The sequence below is a fragment of the Peromyscus eremicus genome, chromosome 7 (genome assembly GCF_949786415.1).
Source record: "Peromyscus eremicus chromosome 7, PerEre_H2_v1, whole genome shotgun sequence".
Taxonomy (NCBI): Eukaryota; Metazoa; Chordata; class Mammalia; order Rodentia; family Cricetidae; genus Peromyscus; species Peromyscus eremicus.
The window spans coordinates 33603885-33627684 of record NC_081422.1 but is presented as its reverse complement, the minus strand read 5'-3'; the positions used below and the strand labels follow the sequence as shown (position 1 = coordinate 33627684).

Genomic DNA, 23800 nt, shown 5'->3' with positions numbered 1-23800 from the left:
CAGTGCTATCTTCATTATATCCCAGTGACATTTTTAATCTTAATATTCATAAATAATCTGAAAGGACTATGAATATGAAAAGCCACCTTGAAAAAAGCTAGATTGCTCCCACTTCCAAATTTCAAAACTTACTACAAACCTATGGTGATCTAAGCAATGTGGTACGGAAATAAGGAAAAGTAATTAGAGATTGTAGGAACACTGCCCAAGAATGAAGTTGTTAAAGGAGAATTCCAAGTGCTTGTAGAAAAACTCAAAGAAAACAAGAGTCTTATGACTTCAGTTTTTTAAAAAACACAAAATTATTCTTAGAATGTGCTTTTGTGCACTACCAGGGGTAGCAGATAGGGGTGAGTTTATTTCATATTATTCATCACAACAGGCTATTGTTATTTGTTTATGTGCCTTTATGGGAAAACATGTTTTTGTCACATGTGGCTTGTCCTTAGGATTATACAGTTTACTCATTCAACTCTTCTTAACTCATAGAGCATAAATTATCTGATGTTCTGAATAAGTTTGGCTGTTGCATGAGACTTTAGTCTGCCTTATTTTAGGTTCCATTCTTCCAGATCCCACTGCCTCAAGAGTGGTAAACAAGAGATGATAGAGAGCCTCCAGCTCCCATCCTGCCCTGGACCTCACATCTGGACAAGAGGTGAGTGCCTGGCCTCAGCCTAGATCCCATTCCTGGGCACCAGCCATTCCGGGAGAGACCTGCCCAACTTGGCCCTAGGTTCAGGCCATTGGGCAGGATCCCCTTCACTCCCACCGGGAAGGCTCCCCTTCTCCAAGACACCCAGAAGACCCTGCAATCACCAAGCCCTGCCCCCACGCCCATGTGCCCGAGACCCCAGCTATTTGCTGAGACTTAGAGACCAGCCCCCAGGTCCCATCCCGCCCTGGAGCTCCCATCTGGACAAGAGAGAGAGAGGATTCCTGAATCTGTCAGCTCTGTCTGGACCAAGTGCACTGATAAGACCAAGAACAAATCCACAAGGAGATGGGCAGACTTCAAGGCAGAAGTACATACAACAAAATGAAGAGTAATACAGCATCACCAGAACCTAGCCCTCCTCCAACAGCTAGACCTGAACATCACAAAATGGAAGAAGCAGAAGAAAACAGCCTTATGAATAATATCATGAAGAGTGTAGAGGCTTATATAGAAGGAATTACAAATAAAGTTGAGAAAAAGACAAACAAAAAATGGGAAGAATGCTATAAAAAAACTAGAGGAAAGGACAGATAAAACATAAGAAAACAATAAAGCCCTGAAAAAAAATCATGAAAAAGCAATGAAACAGATGAAGGAAACAGTCCAAGACCTGAAAAGGGAAATAGAAAAAAATGAAGAAGACACAAATAGAGGAAATGCTGGAAATAGAAAATCTGAGTAAATGATCGGGAACTTCAGATGCAAGTATAACCAACAGAATGTAAGAGATGAAAGAGAGGATCTCTGGCGTTGAAGATACAGTAGAAGAAATAGATTCATCAGTCAAAGAAAACACTAAAGCCAACAAAGTCATGACCCAAAATGTCCAAGAAATTTGGGACACCATGAAAAGACCAAGTCTATGAACAGTAGGGATAGAGGAAGGAGAAGAATACCAACTCAAAGGCACAGAAAATATATTCAACAAGATCATAGAAGAAAACTTTCCCAAATTAAAGAAGGAAATGCCTGTGAAGATACAAGAAGCCTATAGAACACCAAACAAACTAGACTCCCCCCAAAAGTCCCCTCGCCAATAAAATAATAAAACAGCTAAACGTACAGAATAAAGAAAGTATATTAAGAGCAGCTAAGGAAAAAGGCCAAGGGACTTATAAAGGCAAACCCATCAGAATAACACCCAATTTCTCAATGGAGACTTTGAAAGCCAGAAGGACCTGGACAGGTGTAATGCAGACACAAAGAGACCATGGATGCCAGCCTAGACTAATATACCCAGCAAAACTTTCAATCATCATAGACGGAGTGAACAAGACATTCCAAGACAAAGCCAGATTTAAACAATACTTATCCACAAACCCAGCCCTACAGAAAGCACTAGAAGGAAAATTCCAACCTAAGGAAGTCAGATACACCCTTGAAAACACAGGCAAGAGATGATGCCATAGCAGTAAATCCCAAAGAAGAGAAGTACACACACACTATCACCAAAAAATAACAGGAATGAACAATCACTGGTCATTAATATCCCTTAATGTCAATGGACTTAATTCACCTATAAAAAGACATAGGCTTACAGAATGGATATGAAAGCAGGACCCATCTTTCTGCTGCATACAAGAAACACACCTCAAATTCAAAGATAGACACTACCTAAGAATAAAAGGCTGGGAAAAAACTTTCCAATCAAATGGTCTTAAGAAATAAACGGGTGTAGCCATCCTAATATCCAGCAAAATAGACTTCAAACTAAAATCAATCAAAAGAGATCATGAAGGGCATTACATACTCATCACAGGAAAGATCCACCAAGATGAAGTTTCAATTCTGAACATTTATGCCCCAAACACAAGGGCACCCACATAGTAAAGAAACATTACTAAAGCTTAAATCACATATAAAACCCCACCCATTAATAGTGGGAGACTTCAATCCCCCACTTTCACCACTGGACAGATCTCCCAAACCAAAACTTAACAGAGAAGCAAAGGACTTAACTGATGTTATGACTCAAATGGACTTAATTGATATCTACAGAACATTCCATCCTAACAAAAAAGAATATACCTTCTTCTCAGCACCCCATGGAACCTTCTCTAAAATCGACCACATACTTGGCCACAAAGCAAATCTCAACAGATATAAAACAATTGGAATAACCTACTGCATTCTATCAGACCACCATGGTTTAAAGTTAGATTTCAACAACAACAAAAACTACAGAAAACATACAATCTCAAGGAAACTGAATAATGCTCAACTGAATCACCAATGGGTTAAGGAAGAAATAAAGAAAGAAATTAAAGACTTCCTATAGATCAACGAAAATGAAGACACCACATACCCAAATTATGGGACACTATGAAAGCAGTGCTAAAGGGAAATTCATACCACTAAATGCCCACATAAAGAAGTTGGAGAAATCTCACACTAGTGACTTAACAGTACAGCTGAAAGCTCTAGAACAAGAAGAAGCAAAGTCTCCCAGGAGGAATAGATGCCAGGAAATTATCAAAGTGAGAGCTGAAATCAATAAAATAGAAACAAAGAGAACAATACAAAAATTAATGAAACAAAGAGTTGTTTCTTTGAGAAAATCAACAAGATAGAGAAGCCCTTATCCAAACTAACCAAAAGACAGAGAGAGAGAGCATCCAAATCAATAAAATCAGAAATGAAAAGGGGGACATAACAACAGACATTGAGGAAATCCAGAGAATCATCAGGTCATACTTCAAAAACCTCTACTCCACAAAACTGGAAAACCTAAAAGAAATGGATAATTTTCTGGATAGGTACAACATACCTAAGTTAAATCAAGACCAGATAAACTATTTAAATAGTCCAATAACCCCTAACGAAATAGAAACAGTCATTAAAAGTCTCCCAACCAAAAAAAAGCCCAGGACCAGATGGTTTCAGTGCAGAATTCTACCAGATCTTCAAAGAAGAGTTAATACCAATACTCTCTAAATTGTTCCACACAATAGAAACAGAAGGAACATTACCAAACTCCTTCTATGAGGCTGCAATACCTTGATTCCTAAACCAAACAAGGATACAACAAAGAAAGTGAATTACAGACCGATCTCCCTCATGAACATTGATGCAAAAATACTCAATAAAATACTGGCAAACAGACTCCAAGAACACATCAAAACAATTATCCACCATGATCAAGTAGGCTTCATCCCAGGGATGAAAGGGTGGTTCAACTTATGAAAGTCTGTCAATGTAATACACCATATAAACAAACTCAAAGAAAAAAACACATGATCATCTCACTAGATGCAGAAAAGACATTTGACAAAATCCAACACCCCTTCAAGATAAAGGTCTTGGAGCAATCAGGAATACATGGAACATACCTAAACATAATAAAGGCAATTTATAGCAAGCCAACAGCCAACATCAAATTGAATGGAGAGAAACTCAAAGCAATTCCACTAAAATCAGGAATGAGGCAAGGCTGTCCCCTCTCCCCATACTTATTCAATATAGTACTTAAAGTTCTAGCCAGAGTAATAAGACAACATAAGGAGATTAAGATGATACAAATTGGAAAGGAAGAATTCAAGCTTTCCCTATTTGCAGATGACATGATAGTATACTTGAGTGACCCCAAAGATTCAACCAAGGAACTGATACAGCTTATAAACACCTTCAGCAACATAGCAGGATACAAGATCAACTCAAAAAAGTCAGTAGCCCTCCTATATACAATTGACAAAGAGGCTGAGAAGGAAATCAGAGATACATCACCCTTTATAATAGCCACAAATGACATAAAATACCTTGGGGTAACACTAACCAAGCAAGTGAAGGACCTATATGACAAGAACTTTAAGTCCCTGAAAAAAGAAATTGAAGATGTCAGAAAATGGAAAGATCTCCCATGCTCGTGGATAGGCAGGACTAACATAGTAAAAATGGCAATTTTACCAAAAGCAATCTACAGATTCAGTGCAATCCCCACCAAAATACCAACACTACTCTTCACAGACCTGGAAAGAATAATACTCAAATTCACATGGAAAAACAGAAACCCCGGGATAGCCAAAAGAATCCTGTACAATAAAACAACCTCCGAAGGCATCACGATCCCTGACCTCAAGCTCTACTATAGAGCTACATTAATAAAAACAGCTTGGTACTGGCATAAAAACTGACATGTGGACCAATGGAATCAAACAGAAGACCCTGACATTAATCCACACACCTATGAACATATAATTTTTGACAAAGAAGCCAAAACTGTACAATGGAAAAAAGAAAGCATCTTCAACAAATTGTGCTGGCATAACTGGATATCAACATGTAGAAGGCTGCAAATAGATCCATATCTATCACCGTGCACAAAACTTAAGTCCAAGTGGATCAAGGACCTCAACACAAATCCAGCTACTCTGAATCTGCTAGAAGAGAAAGTAGGAAGTAGTCTTGAACGCATTGGCATAGGCGATCACTTCCTAAATATAACACCAGTAGCACAGACACTGAGAGAAGCAATCAATCAATGGGACCTCTTGAAACTGAGAAGCTTTTGTAGAACAAAGGATACGGTCAACAAGGCAAAGTGACAGCATACAGAATTGGAAAAGGTCTTCACCAACCCCACATCTGACAGAGGACTGACATCCAGAATATATAAGGAACTCAAGAAATTAGACATCAAAATGCCCAACAGTCCAATTAAGAAATAGACTATAGAATTAAACAGAGAATTCTCAACAGAGGAAACTAAAATGGCTGAAAGACATTTAAGGAATTGCTCAACATCCCTAATCATCAGGGAAATGCAAATCAAAACAACTCTGAGATACTACCTTATGCCTGTCAGAATTGCTAAGATCAAAAACACCAAAGACACATTATGCTTGAGAGGATGTGGCACTAGGGGAACTCTCCTCCACTGCTGGTGGGAATGCAAGCTTGTACAAGCACTTTGGAAATCAGTATGGCGCTTCCTTAGAAAATTGGGGATCAGTCTCCCCCAAGATCCAGCTATACCACTCTTGGGCATATACCCAAGGAATGCCCAATCACACCACAAGAGCACTTGCTCAGCTATGTTCATATCAGCATTGTTTGTAATAGCCAGAACCTGGAAACAACCTAGATGCCCTTCAACTGAAGAATGGATAAATAAAATGTGGTACATATACACAATGGAATACTACTCAGCAGAGAAAAACAATGACATCATGAGGTTTGCAGGCAAATGGATAGATCTAGAAAAAATCATCCTGAGTGAGGTAACCCAGACTCAGAAAGACAAACATGGTATGTACTCACTCATAGGAGGATACTAGATGTGGAACAAGGATGACTGGACTGCTACTCACATCACCAGGGAGGCTATCTGGAAAACAGGACCCCAAGAAAGACATGGGAATCACCCAATGCCGGAGAAATGGATGAGATCTACATGAACAATCTGGACATGAATGGGGTTAATGAAGGGCGAGGGTTGAGGGAAAGAGAGCTTGGAAGAACGGGAAATCCCAGCTGGATCAACAACAGAGAGGGAGAACAAGGAATAGGAGACCATGGTAAATGAAGACCACGTAAGAATAGGAAGAAGCAAAGTGCTAGAGAGGCCCACAGAAATCCACAAAGTTACCCCCACAATAGACTGCTGGCAATGGTCGAGAGACAGCCTGAACTGACCTACTCTGGTGATAGGATGGCCAAACACCCTAATTGTCGTGTTAGAAATCCCATCCAATGACTGAGGGAACTGGATGCAGAGATCCACAGCTAGGCTCCGGGTGGAGCTCCAGGAGTCCAATTAGCGAGAAAGAGGAGGGTTTATATGAGCAAGAATTGTTGAGATCAAGGTTGGATAAAGCACAGGGACAAATAGCCAAACAAATGGAGACACATGAACTATGAACCAATGGCTGAGGGGCCCCCAAGGGGATCAGGCCCTCTGAATGGGTGAGATAGTCGATTGGTTTGATCTGTTTGGGAGACATCCAGGCAGTGGGACCGGGTCCTGTGCTCATTGCATGAGTTAGCTGTTTGAAACCTGGGGCTTATACAGGGTCGCTTGGCTCAGCCTGGAAGGAGGGGACTGGACCTACCTGGACTGAGTCTACCAGGTTGATCTCAGTCTGTGTGGGAGGCTTTGCCCTGGAGGAGGTGGGAATAGGGGGTATGCTGGGGGAAAGGGGAGGAGGGCGGGAGGGGGGAGAACAAAGGAATCCATGGCTGATATTTAGAACTAAATTATATTGTAAAATAAAATAAAATTAAACTAAAAAAAAAGAAACCTTAAAGCCCACCCCCACAGTGACACACTTTCTCCAACAAGGCCATACACACTATAACAAAGCCACACCTCCTAATATTCTCATTCCCTATGAAATTTTGGGGGCCAATTGCATTCAAACTACCACAGTGATTTAAAGCTTTAACTGAACATCTCTGGTTAACAAATGAAGCTTCCAGTTTTGGAAATGGGTTATATCTAATAGAGTTGCTGGACAAAGGCACTCAATGGGAACCCCCAAATAACACAGGCTGTTGACAATAGTATTGGTTGGTCTCCACAAACTGATTTGTTTTTCTGTTCATTTGTTTGTTTTATTCTATGCAGGTTTGTTTGTTTTATCTTATTTTATTTTTTCTTTCTTTTTAAGATGCCTGCTTGTTTTCTAATCAGAGAGAGCGAAAAAGGACATGGATTTGGGTAGATGGGGAGTTTGAGGAGGCAAGGAGGAGTTGATGGAGGGGAACCACAATCAGAGTATATTATATGAAAAATGTATTTTCAATAAAAAATCCAAAATAGTTAAGACTAAATTTTATGAAGTGTGTGTGTATGTGTGTGTGTGTGTCTGTGTATGTGTGTGTGTGTTTGTGTGTGTGTGTGTGTACTTTCACACTATGCAATTGCAAGTTCAATATGGTGGCATGTATCAAGAATCTGAGCACGAGAACATTTAGGGCAGGAAGATTTTGAGATCCTGAGTAATTAAAATAAGCAAACAGCAACTATAAAGTGAAAATAACAGATGAAATAGAAAACAACAGGCAAAGGTTAAAAAAGGTTGGAGCAGTTGCAGAAAAAATTTGTGTAAATTCACAATGAGACTTATCAAGCATGTTGAAGAGGTTGAGAAAATATAATCATAGAATATGTTGCAACACCCTCTTTACTACATCCTTGCTCTAAGCATGGTACAAATCTACAGCATGGGTGCAAAACCTTTCTTTCTGTTACAGAATCTGCATGTCCTGTGGAAATCCATACCTGACATGGTACAGGGATAACCTAACGCCTTTACTCAGTGTAGCTTTCTCAATGGGGCTTTCTTTGTTGTTTTCCAATGTGAGACAAATTCTATTAGATATTTATACAATTCAAATATTAGTGCCTTTTTCTTTTATCTTGGATATATATGTTGCTCAATTGAATAGATTTCTTTTTTTTTTAATTTTTATTTTGCAATACAATTCAGTTCTACATATCAGCCACAGATTCCCTTGTTCTCCCCCCTCCCGCCCCCCTCACCTTCCCCCCAGCCCGCCCCCCATTCCAATCTCCTCCAGGGCAAAGCCTTCCCCACAGACTGAGATCAACCTGGTGGACTCAGTCCAGGTAGGTCCAGTCCCCTCCTCCCAGGCCGAGCCAAGGGACCCTGCATAGGCCCCAGGTTTCAAACAGCCGACTCATGCAGTGAGCACAGGACCCGGTGCCACTGCCTGGATGCCTCCCAAACAGATCAGGCCAATCAACTGTCTCACCCACTCAGAGGGCCTGATCCAGTTGGTGACCCCTCAGCCATTGGTTCAGATTTCATGTGTTTCCGTTTGTTTGGCTATTTGTCTCTGTGCTTTATCCGACCTTGGTCTCAACAATTCTCGCTCATATAAACCCTCCTCATTCTCATTAATTGGACTCCCAGAGATCCACCTGGGGCCTAGTCATGGATCTCTGCATCCAGATCCCTCAGTAGTTGGATGAGGTTTCTAGCACGACAATTAGGGTGTTTGGCCATCCCATCACCAGAGTAGGTCAGTTCGGACTGTTTCTCGACCATTGCCAGCAGTCTGTTGTGGGGGTATCTTTGTGGATTTCTGTGGGCCTCTCTAGTACTTTGTTTCTTCCTATTCTCATGTGGTCTTCATTTACCATGGTCTCCTATTCCTTGTTCTCCCTCTCTGTTGTTGATCCAGCTGGGATCTCCCACTCACCCAAGCTCTCTTTCCCTCGACCCTCGCCCTTCACTACCCCCACTCATGTCCAGGCTGTTCATGTAGATCTCATTCCATTTCTCTGTCATTGGGCGATCCCTGTGTCTTTCTTGGGGTCCTGTTTTCCAGGTAGCCTGCCTGGTGATGTGAGTAGCAGTCCAGTCATCCTTGTTCCACATCTAGTATCCTGTTATGAGTGAGTACATACCATGTTTGTCTTTCTGAGTCTGGGATACCTCACTCAGGATGATTTTTTCTAGATCCATCCATTTGTCTGCAAACCTCATGATGTCATTGTTTTTCTCTGCTGAGTAGTATTCCATTGTGTATATGTACCACATTTTGTTTATCCATTCTTCAGTTGAAGGGCATCTAGGTTGTTTCCATGTTCTGGCTGTTACAAACAATGCTGATATGAACATAGCTGAACAAGTGACTTTATTATATGGTAACAAATACTGTAAGTATAAAATTATTTAAAATATAAACACATTATATGTATTAGAACATGAAGACTTGTAACCACCCTTCAGACCTATATATAGAATGGTATCATCATACCAATATCCTCTCTGTGCTTCTCTGTGAACATGGCTGAATCCATTCTTTTTTTCCACCATGCTGATTCTACTCAAAAACTCCTCTGGATTTTTTATAGCCTCATCACTCAAACAAGCCCGATTGTCTTCTGTCTTTAGGTTACAAAAATAATGTGGGAAAGACACTAGTCTTGGAATGGCATCTGTGATGTGTATGACTGTTGTAGGCCATATCACTATAAGACCCTTGGAATAAATATGTGCTCCAGAGGAAAGAGAGAAGCAGCTACCTTAGCCTCACTTGGACTGATCATATGGCTGAGATAACTGTGATATGAAATTAAGTGAAATATCAGCATACATTGATGATTCTGGAACAAGGTAAGTACCCAAAAAAAGGATGGTGACAGATGTTACCTTACATCTCCATTTACTATGTCTGCCAGTGTAAATTATGGATATTTAAATCATCAAAACTGAACAATAAAGTTATAAAATATGAGTTACTAAAATGCTTTCTGAAAATTTTTTAGTTTAGCATTTGTTCTTACTGTGTACATAAGCACTTTTACTCATTAAACAATTATTTTCACATTTATTTATTCTTTTTGTAAAATCGGTTGAAACTTTCATATAATGTATGTTGACCATGTTCACATTTTTCTCCAAGCTCCACTACCCATTCCTTACTCCCTCAATTTCCCCCTTTTCCTTTGTATTTTGTAAGTCCATCACATCAAATTTGTGCTGCCCATAGATTCTTTGGTGTGTGGCTTTCCACCGGAGTAGGGCCACCCCCTTAAAGAAAACTGACCCTCCCTCTTTGGATAGGAGCAGGACTTCACACCTACTTTCCCTCTTAATGTTCAGATTGTGTCTGGCTTGCACTTACCCAGTTCTTGGGCATGCTGCCACAACTAGCTGGAATTAATACGTGTAAGTGTACCGTTGTGTCCAGAAAGCACTCTTTCCTTGTGGTCATCTACCACTTCTGGCTCTTAAAATCTTTTTGCTTCTGCTAGAACAAACCCTGAGCCTTAGGAGGAGGGGTATGATACAGTTGTTTCAATAGGGTTGAACATCCCATGGTCTCTTATTCTCTGGACTTTCACCACATGTGGATTTCTGTGTTAATCATCATACTTTTGTTTTGTTTTATAATTATTGATTTTGAATGAAAAGTCCATGTATCAATCACATCACTTTCGATTGTGATTTGGAGCAACTTGGTGACATCTCTAAGCATCAGCATCAGCATCTATGAAGCTGGATGAGACTCTCTCCCCCTTTGGCTTTCCTAAATTTTCCTAGTTATAACAAAGATTGACAGATAGCTGCTGAAAAGGAAGCAGTGTATAACAGTCTTCCTGAGGCAATATGTTAACTAGCTGTGTACTACTGATTTTGTCAATGATTAAATTAATTTTGTCTGAGAAAAACTTTAAATCATGCAGATGATTACATCAGATTCCTCACTGAGGAAAACAGTGGACCTGCCCTCAGGATCTTCGCAGAGTGGGATTTCAATGTATAAAGGTATATATTTGTACATCAGAGCCCATCTAGTGACTTGTTGATCCCCTTAAAATTGCTGGAATTAATAATGAAATATCCCAAAGCTAGAGCCAAAAAAATCAAATGTGTCAGAATCATAGTGAAATTCTATATTAGTCCTTAACCTATACATTTAGGCTAACACAATCAATTTTAAGACCAATTTTAACTTAAAACCATTTGGAATTTACCCAGTGTGAGATATAATTCTACTATGAGGCATAATGAAAACGATTTTACTAAAAGTTATAGTATATAAAGGAAAAAGTGAAAAGAAGCTACTTTGAAGTTAAACTCTTTTAGATAAATAAAATTTTAGAAAAATATTGGAATCACATCAGGGACATCTGTGAAGACTTGAAATCAAAAGCCAGGAATCAAACCCTGCCAAACACTCTAAACCAAGCAACTGAAATGACAAACCACTTATATAAACTTTCTGAATCCCCAAACTTGGAAATAGAGAACTTGTGGAAATGGCATATATTATCATTATATTAACAAACAAACAAACAAACAAACATTTCAACTGAGCCATGATATCAGATTGGGAATTTCACTTTTGTCATCCTTTGCCTGTTTTCTCTTAAGAAAACATACAGCATCCTTTCAAGAGGACTGCCACTAAGTTTTCTATTTATGAATTATATATTTCCAAAGTCTTATTACTCTTTCAAGTGACGTGAAGTTTTACCTTAAAATTCATTAGGAACAATGCAGGAAAACAAGACTGATGGAGTAATTCAGTTGTACACAAAGCCTTCTGCCTGCTGGAATTAGCCATTCTTTAGTGTTAAGTAACATAACCCAATATCATCTCCTATAGTCTACATTTTTTAAAGTCTTCTACAAAAGAGAAGCAGAGGTTCCACTTCCTCTGTTGTTTTATATCTGAATTGATTTCTTTCCACCTTGAGTTTGAACAATCATTCACTGCTGTGTGTCCTGAAGTTGACTCCTTTCTTCATTATGCCTCATAATGTGTCCATAATATTTCCTCTTAATCTTAAAACTCTGTTAAGCCATTTTCATCATGAGTAATAAGGATGACCCATGTTTTATGAGTAAAAGAGAGAAATTACAGTAACTAAAGATTCACCAAGTAGCACATCCATCCTTTTTCCCAAGAAAAGGGACCTCCAATGAAATAGCTTTCTTCAACAAAAAGTTTATAACTTTTTCCCTTATCAAAGCACAATGTGTATTTTTTTATGATTGAAAATATATTCTTTTCTTCTCCCAGATAATACATTCCAACCACAGTTTTTCCTCCCACCACTCCCCCAAGCTCTCCTCACTTTGGTGCAACTCTTATGTGGATTTATAGAACAAAAAGAAACAAAGTACAGTTAAATAAAAAAGTGAAAAATGTTACAGACATTTTAGTGAAATTCACGAAATAAAACAAAGAAGTCAAATTATTAATTAGAAATATTATTTCACACTTTTAATGGGTTTGCAGGAAAAGCAGACAAAAAGTATGGTGAGTAATAGGTGTGCTTGAATTCTTGATTTTGTCATAAGTGGGTGTGGGAGATAATGTAAGCTGCCAATCTCTCTAAGTTTCAGAATCCTATTTATAACATAGCTATATATTTACATACTAATAGGCATTGTTTTATCTCCACAAGGCAAGTATAACACATCTGACAAAAATATTTACTGCACAGAATTTACATTTGCAAGATATGCTATATTAACTGTGAATCAAGAAGGATTTGTGTTAATTCCTTTCTGGTATTTGAAAGCAACATATTCTTCCCTGATGAAGGAAAGAAAGAGAATGGTACAGACAGAATGTCTGATCTTGAATTTATTTCAAGTAAAAATAAAAACTATCCACAGTAAAGTGATGGCAACCTATTGTTACCTTAATCAAAGTAAGATTCTTTCATATTTTCTAGGAAACATTTTATAGTAACAGTAAGAAATGTCACTTATCTCTATTCCTAAATAGGCAAAAAGCTAAAAGGAACAATAATGATGGAAATATCTATGAATCCTATACAAAACTGTGACTAAAAATATGTATGCAACATTAATAATCTCTATGTTGTAACTATATAAAAATCTTTTTCTTATTCAGGATATTTCTTAGGGCAATTTTAACATCTTTGTTTCTCAAGCTATATATTAAGGGGTTCAACACTGGAACCACAATGGTATAAAAAATGGAAGATATTTTTCCTTGGTCAATTGATATAGCAGAAGAAGGTTTCAGGTACATAAATCCACATGATCCAAAGAACAGAGAGACAGCAATTATGTGGGAACTGCAGGTGCCAAAGGCCTTGGATCTACCCACCGTGGACCTTATTTGGAGGATGCTGGAGATGATGAAGCCATAAGAGACAAAGATGATGACACTGGGCAAAATGATGTCTTTCCCCCCTACAATGAAGATTTCCATCTCATTGACATAGGTGCTGGTGCAGGAGAGCTGCAGCAAAGGGAGGACATCACAGAAATAGTGGTTGATGGTGTTCCCATCACAGAAGGTCAGTCTGAGCATGCAACCAGTGTGGATCATGGCATCAGAAAATCCCATCAAATATGAACCAAGCATAAGATAAGAACACACACGTGGGGACATGGCAGTGTTATACAAGAGTGGATTGCAGATAGCTACATACCGATCATAGGCCATTGACATCAGTACATAACATTCAGAAATTATAAAAAAACAAAAGAAGTAGAGCTGGGACATACAACCCATGTAAGAGATAAGGTTTTTCTGTAATATAAAATTCATCATCATTTTGGGTGTAATCACAGAAGAATAACAGAGATCTACAAAGGACAAATTAAAGAGAAAAAAATACATGGGGGTGTGTAGATGAGCATTTAGCATAATTAAAATAATCAAAGTCAAGTTCCCCAGTACTGTGATCATATACATTAATAGAAACAGTAAGAAAAGAGGCATTTGAAGTCTAGGCTCGTCTGTTAATCCCAAGAGAATGAATTCAGTCACAATAGAGCCATTTGCCAGAACCATTCTTCTCTAAGACAATTTGTAGACTGAAAATAATATAGAAAAATTGGAGGACAGCATAGATCTTCCAGCAGTTGCTTGTCCCAAAAATATGAGGTATAAGTTGACAATGTCTGAAAATGCTCAGCATGAAATTAACGAATCCCTTGCTAAGTACTTAAGAGGTAGATACAGGAAACTCAGGCCTTCAAAGTTATCCTTGGCTATACAGTAAGTTCAAGTTCACCATAGGCTACAAGAGATCCTGTGTCAAAACAGAAACAAAAAACAAAAATGAATCAATGGAGAAATCTTGCATATTACATATTAATATATAATGTCTTTCACCCTATATTAGAGTCTTAAAATTGAAAACAACAGATTATCACTAATTTCACCATCAAAGATGATCCCAGTGTTGCCATTTACCATATTCTAATTTAACTGTTAGAAAATTCAGGGGAGAAGGATGAAGTAGGATTGTCCAAGACAAAGTTGCCCTTATCTATTTGGTGTAGGGTGCTGGCTTCAAAGAATACTATCCATTACTATCTGACTAAGAGAAGCTGTGGTTACCTGCAAAAGATCCTCAAGTTTCTGCCTTGATATTCCCTCACAGAAGAAGGTAGAGAGGTTCAGTAGACCACCACATTAGATTCCAGGTATTCACTCTGTTCTAAATTCTCAGCTGTGTGTAATTTTGCCTCAGTTTTACATGATGTTTTGAGGTGCTGACTACGTAGGGTATGGAAGGTTAACTAAAGGAGCACTTCACCTGCGCAGCTATGGGGAAGTCATCAATCCATCCTGGGATAAGACTTTTCCCTGATGTAGATATTTTGGGATCATCCATATTCCTGTTAGTCACACCTCATCCATGTTGCAGTAAATTCAATAAACTCATTGTTTCTTCAAATTAAACTTTAGTAGAATCATTACTTTGGTACAGTTTTGGTATCCTAGCTGAGCTAAGTAGCCATTTGTTCACATCTCTCTTGGAAAAGTTGATACAGTTCTCATCTACCATGTCTTCATGACTTTGCTTCTTCCCTAGCCCAGATATAAATTATAGAAACCTAATGATGAGGTGCCAGATTGGACTCAGTAAAGTTGGAAGCATGAACACTGATTTTAAAAAAGGTTAAGGTGTGTCTGACACAGAGAAACTCTTAAATGTGGAATAGCGTGAGAAATGTTCATGGAGTTGATTGCTGCTAAAACCCTTGCAAGCACCCTGTTCAGAATCTGAATGTTCTCTGCTTACCTTCAAGATGCTTCCAGGAAAGTCACTGAATTTTAGGACTGCAAACACTGGAAAGAAAACTGTGCATCCTAAAGCACAGTACATCATATCAGTGTGGGACTATTATGCAAATACAAAAGGCAAGAAATTGCGGAAGAAATACCACATGATATATACTGAATTGCAGTCTTAAGCAGTTAGGTTCACATAAGCAAAGAGTAGAATGTTGGTTGCTGGTATCTGTAAGGAAATCAGTTGATGCAAACTAAAGTTTAAAATTTTCAGTTATGCAACATAATTGGGTTCTAATGTTCAACATACTATGGTTAAAATGTTATATTATACACTTAGGATTTACTAACAGGATATTTCTTCAAATATCTTCTCACTGACTGTATGCACACAAAATACATAAAAAGCATCTTATAAACAAGGAGGCACATTTGAATTAGCTTCATTGTTGAGTCATTTCACAATGAATAATTTAGTTAAAACATAATGTTCTAAATGTCATGTATATCATTTTAAATAGTGATATAACAATAAAGTTGTTAAATAAAAGCAAAATAATTAGTATAATTTATTAATTGAAATTATTAATTGAAAACTTGCCTTTTTATGAGAGCAAACTTTGATATTTCCTAATAACTGAAATTCACTCCTATCATTCTAGAAGTGTGATATTGGATTATGAGGCTTTAATTCCTTTAACTATAAAGGGAAACAGTATAAAAATAATCTTTTCTATCCAGGGTATCTTTTTGAATTACTAGTCATAACATATAAGATAATTATTAGTCTTCTGAGGAATCATAGGAAATATGAATAGCCTTTCTTATTATCACAGTTGACAGTTTAGGCAACCCCCCCCAAAAAAGAACTCACATGTGTTTAAAAGCCTAATGTACCTTTTAATATGAGAAAGATAGATGTAGGGTTTTTGCCTTCCAAGGGAAGAGATGCTCGATATAGACAGAAAATGAGGCAATTGCATTTATACACTGGGCAATTGCATCTCTTTAGTTCCCCAAGGACTCAAAATCTTAATCTGGACTGGCCTTCTCTTCAGAGACTGTCCAACCTTGAGCAATAGTGAACTTCAGTCTTCTATTATATTTTATCTATTAAGGAAAATTGGAAATGCTCCAAAGTCTATCCCTATTTCCATATTACTTCATCAAAGTTTTCTTTCCAGCAATATGGTAACACATTTCAGGTATCAACTCACCGATAATTCTCAAAATCAATTTTAAGTTAGTTTTTGTTGTTGTTAGCTGTGCGTTTACAGTGTTCAGGATCAAATTTTATTCCTTAAATGTGCTCCTTCTATGACTGGATCACATGCCCAGCCATCCAAGATCATTCACACACACACACACACACACACACACACACACACACACACACACACACATATATATATATATTTTATTTTTTAAACATTTTAATTAAAATATATTTACATTGCTTTTCCCATTCCCTTTCCTCTCTCCGGTACCTTCCTTAAAATATCCTCCCTCATATATAATTATAACCCACTAAGTCTTTTTTGTTGTTGACAACTTTGTATTGGACAGTCAATTATTACGGATCATGGAGAGCACTGGGACTTGGCACTGTGAGAGGCCAGAAGAGGCAATTGGTGAAGGTGCAGTAGCCCCAGGATGGAAGGGGCCCTACAGAGAACTTGAGGTTTTAAACTATGAAAAGAGCACAGGAGAAGCTATTGGTGAAGTGCAGCCTAGTTGCAGCACCAGTACCATGGGACACCCACTACAGAAAGCAGTAGTCATGGAGTGCAGCCTTCTTGAGTCTATCAGACAACATGTGTATGCTGTGGAAAGCCATTTAGAGGTGCTCAGACAGCACTAAATGAATCTAAGTCTCCAGTAAGGACAAAGTATTGTCCTTATCATGAAGGAAGTCGTCCAATGTAGTCACCTGCCATCAGGTAACTGGCTTTTTTATGTCAATTTGACACAAGCTAGAGTCATCTGAGAGGAAGTAATCTCAATTGAGAAATTTCCTCCATAAGATCAGGCTGTAAGCAAACATTTAGGGCAGTGGTTCTCAACCTTCCTAAAGCTGCAGCCCTTAAATACAGTTCTACATGTTGTGGTGACACCCAACCATATAGTTATTTTGATGCTACTTCATAACTAATTTTGCTACTATTATGGATTGTAATGTAAATATCTGATATGCAACCCCTATGGGTCTTGCGACTCACAGGTTGAGAACCGTTTGTTTTTGTTTTGTTTTTTTAATTAGTGATTGATCTGAGAGGACCCAACTCATTGTGAATGGTTTCACCCCTAGGCTGGTGGTCCTGAGTTTTGTAAGAAAGCAGGCTGAGCAAGCCTTGAGGAGCAAGGCAGTAAGTTCTGCAGGTGGCTTAAAGGAGAAACAGAAGTCAGAAAGGAAGAGGCCTCTGCACTTAGGCAGGACCATGTTTATTGGCAGACACACAGACATGATTTCACCCATGAGGATGGATGGGTAGATGGATGAATGAATGCCTCACACCATGCAGGCAGATGAGCAAATGACTCCACGCCATGGCTAATGAAAGAAAGTCCACAGGAAGAAGATGGCTACAATCTTTATACTGATAGAAATGACTATCATTAGTACATTACCTCCCCACTCACAGTACCTCCCTTCTGGAGTTGCCTTGCCCTGCCACAAGGAAATCTGGGAAGTGTAGTCTCAGCAGGAAATAGTCATTCCAAATTCTAAGAGAATATGGAGAAAGATAAGGTTGTTTTCCTGCTGAAGAGAGCCTTTGCTGGGGGGTGGTATTTCTGGTTCTCTGGAAGACCTATGGTGGAGGGGGTTCTTTGGCCAATTAGCAGAAGTTTAAACTTTATCGGCTGGGCTGGATCATGCAATTGCCATCATGCATTCCTGAGGAGACTGGAAAAATAATTGTTAGAGGGATGTAAACAAGTGCTTTGGTTACAGAACAAAACCTGAGTGATTGCCCAGTAGGTTTGCAGGATGGGAAGGGATGCAGGAGGAAGAGACAGAGTGGATCTGAGAGAGGAAGTGGGCATAGAGTCAATTCAGGGTGATGGTGACTGGTCCCATTACCAGGACTGCTGCACCAAAATGAGCTAGCAGAAATAGCGGACAGATTCAGACAATCAAATGAAGGGAACAGGACAAAATAGGGGACTACTGTAAAGAATTGTATCTGGCCTGAGGTGAAAAGGATAAAGGTCCCTTTAAGCCAGTTTTTCCATAGCATCTAAAAGGTTATTTTGCAGATGTATCAAGATCAAATGGAGAAAATGGAGCTAGTATAGGATGAGAACTATTGGGAGAGCTTATGTGGTACATTTTGTTTGGGTAGAGGGTGAAGTTCAGTAAGTAAAACATTTGTAAGACTGGGTAAAAATGTATGTATGAGGAAAGTAAGGAGGAAAGGTATAACCCAGGGAAGGAGCCAAAGTGAGAGGGAACCAGAAGCCTATACATAGGAGGAGGCTTGTGGTTGAAGTTTAGTATGACCTCCTGTTTTTAGGCACCATCTTAAACCTTTTAGGATTTGTGGGCATGGAAGCAGCATGTCAGAAGAGGTGGGCACACATCTCTTCCTTATCAGTAGTCAGATCTAGTCTTTTTTAATTGTGGAGTACTGCTGCAGTCAGGGACCCCAGCTGGTCCTGAAGGATGCTAAGATGATCTGAGCTGGTAAGACAGAGGGGTTAACTGATGCAAAGAAGTTTGCAGTCCAGTTCTCTTCATTCTGAGTCCCAAACCAAAGTCCAGAGTGGCAGGAAGAGGGATGAATTAGATGGCCCTTGGGTCATTCTTCCAATTTTCTGAAGTCACCCAAACTGCTTTTAGAGGTTTGGAGCCACTGATCTTTCTTGTAGCTGCTTTGATGCTAATGAAAGTTCAATGAGAGATGCAGTAGTTAGAGTGCCTCAGAGGTGAGTCCATCCAAGGGGCCATGATAAAACTTGACAGCTGGTAAAGATACATAAGTTAGGAGGTGATAACTGTACAACTCTGTGGGGAACATTAAGAGACAAAGTTATATGAGGTAAAATTTTACATCAATATTAACATGAGTTTAATATAAAATTAAACAAAGTTAACATAATGTTCAATGCAATTGTACAGCTGGCTGGAATATGTACCAGAATTCTATAGAACGATAAACTGTAATTAGCCGTTTGTTTACATTGGAATGCTGCATAAGAAGCAAGTACCTGGAACCTTTATAAAAAAAAAGAGAAAAAGAAAAAGAAAAAAGAAAAAGAAAAGCCAGTTGAAATCAAGATCTAAGGAATGAATCTGAAGAAAAAGCATTTAAGTGATATTACTTGTTTTCAAGTATGATGAAACATATATTTGTTTTAAGTATTAAAATATTTGTGGGGGTTAGAAACAAATTGATTTAAAAAATTTAAAAATTGGGACTATTATCTTAAATGACCATATCTAGTATTTAAAAAATGACTTAGTTCATATTTTGTTAACATTAAATTGTTATACTTAACATTCCAAGATGGCACAGTAAATATAATTTATATTGTCAGGCCATGAAAAGAGACAACTTAATTCTAAGATGTGATTCCTTGAAATAAATGATTTTTCAATTTAAAAAGCATACTCCCTGAGAAAGGGACTGCTTTGCTTCCTCCTCAATATGCATTTCTGTAGAACACTCGAGAACACCCTAAGTTACTATATGAGTCTGTGGCTGCCAGGTCAAAAGTAAATGACTCACTATACAAAGTTTATACTAAAGAACCAGAATTTATTAATTAATTCTATTACCAGGACTTTTCTTAATCTTTATAGTCTCATTCCACACACTCAACCAACAGATGAAAAATAAAAGCAGTCATGTCAGATCTATCATATATAAGTTACATGTTACATAGCCTGAATTAACAAAGAGTACCAAAGCCAACTCTTCAATCTTTCTGCAGATGGACAAATCTCTAGGTCAACACATACTGACAGCAGTAAGCACATTTCTTGACATCATTTTGTTTGAAAAGATTGGATGTTTAGAGGCACAACTTGTAAAGCAAAATAACCAAATAAAATGATCTTTAACAAATATTGATGTGATGATTGGAGTAAAAATAGCTCTGTAGGCCCATATATTTGTATGCTTAGTTATCAGGGAGTGAAATTTATTGAAAGGATTAGAAGGATTAGGAGATGTGGTCTTGTTTGAGTATATATGTCACTGGGGGGTGGATTTGGGTTTTTCAAAAGGCTATGTCAGGCCCAGTGACTCTTTTTCTGCCTGCTTGTCTGAATATCAGGATGTAAAGCTCTCAGATACTGTGTGACACAATTTCACCCACCATGACAATACTGTACTAACCTCTGAAACTCTAAACAAGATCCCAATTAAATTCTTTTCTTTTATAAGAGTTGCCTTGGTCATGGTGCCTCTTTCCACCAATAGAATAGTGATGAAGACAATTGGCTTATGGAAATTCTTAGAAAACATACACAAGCATTAGTGCCAAAGCCTGTATACTCCTTGTAGGCTTCAAGGCAAGAGTGCAGGCACTGGCCCTGGTGTTGCACGATATTTTGTTTGTGCTCTCACAGATAAAGCTTTCCTAGAGATCATAGGGTAGAGCTAGCCAGTAGTTAACCATAGAGGCCAGGCAGTGGTGACACACACCTTTAATCCTAGCACTTGGGAGAATGAAGCAGAAAGATCAGGCCACCTTGGGCTACAAGAGATTGAACCAGTCTAAAAGAGATATGGAGCCAGTTGGTGGTAGCGCACACCTTTAATCCCAGTACTTGGGAAGATCATGCCTTTAATTCCAGCATATGGGAGGCTCAAGTTTTTGATCCCAGCACATGGAAGGCTCATGCCTTTAATCTCAGCACTACGGAGGTGGAGACAGGAATATAAGGCAGGTGGAGACAGGATCTCAGCCCATTCAGTCTGAGTATTCATAGAGATTCAGTTTGAGGATTCATAGAGACAGGAGCATTCCATTCAGTCTGAGGATTCACAGAGGTGGGATCACCCCCCCCCCCTTTCAATCTGAGTTTCACAGAGGTAAGAAGTCACTAAGTGGTTGGCTACTCTGCTTCTCTGATCTTTCTGCTTTCACCCCTGATATCTGACTCTGAGTTTTTATTATGAAGACTAATTAGAGCCCCACTTTACCCTGGTGCTCTATATCTAGGTAGAGACTAGATTTTCTTCTCAAAACACACAGGTGAGTCCAAATTGAAGAGAATCTTCTTCATGCATATCATCCTCTCCTGAAGATTCTGAAGGCTTAGGATAGCACTTACTAGAACTATTTGTTGACTCCGCAGATACAAAATGCAACTGTCAACATTACTACTTGGAGATTCTGAATAACTTTCCAAGCTGTTAGTTTGATGACAGAGTATCTGGCAACCTCCTTTAATCAGGGAACATGGGTGGTTAGTGTGTTGCCCCCGAAGTAGCTTTTGCTAAGAGGAAGAATTGAGTGCCAAGGTAAAGGCCATGACCAATTAAACTAGCTTGCAGGTCTCATACCAGCCAGGTAGTAGGCTTAGATACAAGGTTCCCCTGTCCACAGCATCTTCATGTGTCAGTTCAGGAAACATTAAGGCCAAAGTGATTGTTATTTGACTCTCTGTTGTTTGTGACATTTGACATATGGGTACAGACTTTGAGATCTTCCACTAGGAAATAAGAATCCAACCCTCTGTTGTGGGAGACATGAGGAGCAATTCAACTTTGGATAAAGAGAAGGTTGATTCTGGCTTGGCCAACATGGTTGGAGCTGTTCAGGGCTGCACAGCTGGGGCTATGGACAGTAGACTTCTAGCAGATGTTATTTTCCATGCATCCTTGAGGCTAGCAAGCAAGTTACTCTGTTAGATGGCACCCTCCTTCAAGGGAACTACTTGGGTCATCCAAATATATTGTAAATTTAACCTATTTTACTCAACAACTCAAAATTTCATAACCAATTTATGTATATATCCCCAATTGTCTTAGTTAGGGTTACTATTACTGTGATGAAACACCATGACCAAAAGCAACTTGTGAAAGAAAGGGTCACATCACTGTTCATTATCAAAGGAAGTCAGGATAGAAACTCAAACAGATCAGGATCCTGGAAGCCTGAGCTGATGCAGAAGCCAGGGGGGATGCTGATAACTGGTTAGTTCCTCATGGCTTCTTTAGCCAGTAGCCCAGGTTGGCACCAGGCAGAATGGGCTAGGCACTCGCCTATCAATTGCTAATTAAGAAAATGCCCTATAGGTTTCTCTACAGCCCAATCTTATTTGGGGTATCATCTTAATTGAGGTTTTCTTCTCTCAGATGACTTTAGCTTGTGTCCAGTTGACATAAAAACTATATAGCACACTGATCTAAAATATTATTTTACATTAAACCTATTTTTGCTTTACTTTAAACTTGTTTTGTTTTATGTGGGTTTTTTTTGTGCTGACAATTAAATGAGAGGCAGAAAGGCAGAAAGAGAGAGGCAAGTCTGACCTTAGATAGATGAGACCATGTTTATCAGCAGACACACTTCGAGGGAGCATGATCTCTCCCACACGGATAGTTGAGCCATTATTCTCATGTCATTCAGACAGATGAGAGAATGCCACAGCCATGTTGGTGGGATGAAAGGATGACCAAAGGAAGAAGATGAACTTTACAGGGATGGAAGTGACTACCACATTATATTATATTCCCTCTCATCGTTCCTCCCTTCTGAAGTTGCCTTAGCTGGACACAAGGGAAGGTAGGAAGTACACTCTTTCAGTAGGAAACTATCATGCAACACTCCTCAGTGGTGTCTGCATCAGCTCTTGCCTCCAATTTCTTACTCTGCTTGAGTTCCTCTCCTGACTTTCCTCAATGATGGACTATTACCTGACAGTGTAAGTAAAATAAATCCTTTTCTCTCCATGTTGTTTTTGATCATGGTCACTGCAATAGAAACTAAGACACTGACAGAATCAAAGAAGAGTTGTAGAGGAGCAATTGTATGGCTTGTGTGATAGGTGATACTATGTGCACCTGAGACTGATCTGCCTGAGGAAGGTACAATTACCCAAAATTCTGATATATTACCACTATATTTGTTTTTAAATGTGTCTCCTTGTTGTAGACATACTTGCATGTCTCTTGCTATTGATGATCAATCAATATTGAGCTGTCTGAACATGAAGCATCCTTGAGGGGATCCTAGAGTGGCTATCTTCTATGCTGTATGAAGATGCATACCTCATGATCAATGAAGTCTGCCATATGAATACAGATATATCCTCTAAATGGAATATGTGCTAGAAAATGTTCTGCAATCACTAAAAATAGTACCTATTGGACAAGATAATAAGCAAACCATGGCAGCAGTTGTGTGACCCCTGATGTGGACAATAAGACATGCAAAAGAATCTGCCCAGCTCTGCCCAGAAAGAAGTTATCTCATAAGGGGGCATTGACAATAAGGGGAAAATAGCACATGAGGAGTCTATGATCTGTATGAACTACTGTTTTATCAGAAAGGTGAGCAAAAGGTAAATGAGATTGGGGATGTTGCTTTGTTTTTTCTTATATATGGTAGGAGGCAAATGAAAATGTCAACAGATAAGCTCTT

At 38.8% G+C, this 23800-nt stretch overlaps 1 protein-coding gene across 2 annotated transcripts; it reads right to left on the bottom strand.

Annotated features, from left to right (window-relative positions):
* Positions 1-13033: 13033 nt before the first annotated feature.
* LOC131914212 (olfactory receptor 8B3-like) lies at positions 13034-22777 on the bottom strand. 2 transcript variants are annotated; one of them, XM_059266802.1, is made up of 2 exons: positions 22766-22777; positions 13034-13978 (listed from the first exon to the last, which is right to left on the bottom strand). In XM_059266802.1, the coding sequence occupies exons 1-2, from the start codon at positions 22775-22777 to the stop codon at positions 13034-13036; spliced, it is 957 nt and encodes a 318-aa protein (XP_059122785.1). The 2 variants fall into 2 exon arrangements, with proteins under 2 accessions (XP_059122785.1, XP_059122786.1); XM_059266803.1 differs by lacking the exon at positions 22766-22777 and adding an exon at positions 18996-19006 and having other exon boundaries at positions 13034-13973.
* Between the last annotated feature and the right edge of the window lie 1023 nt (positions 22778-23800).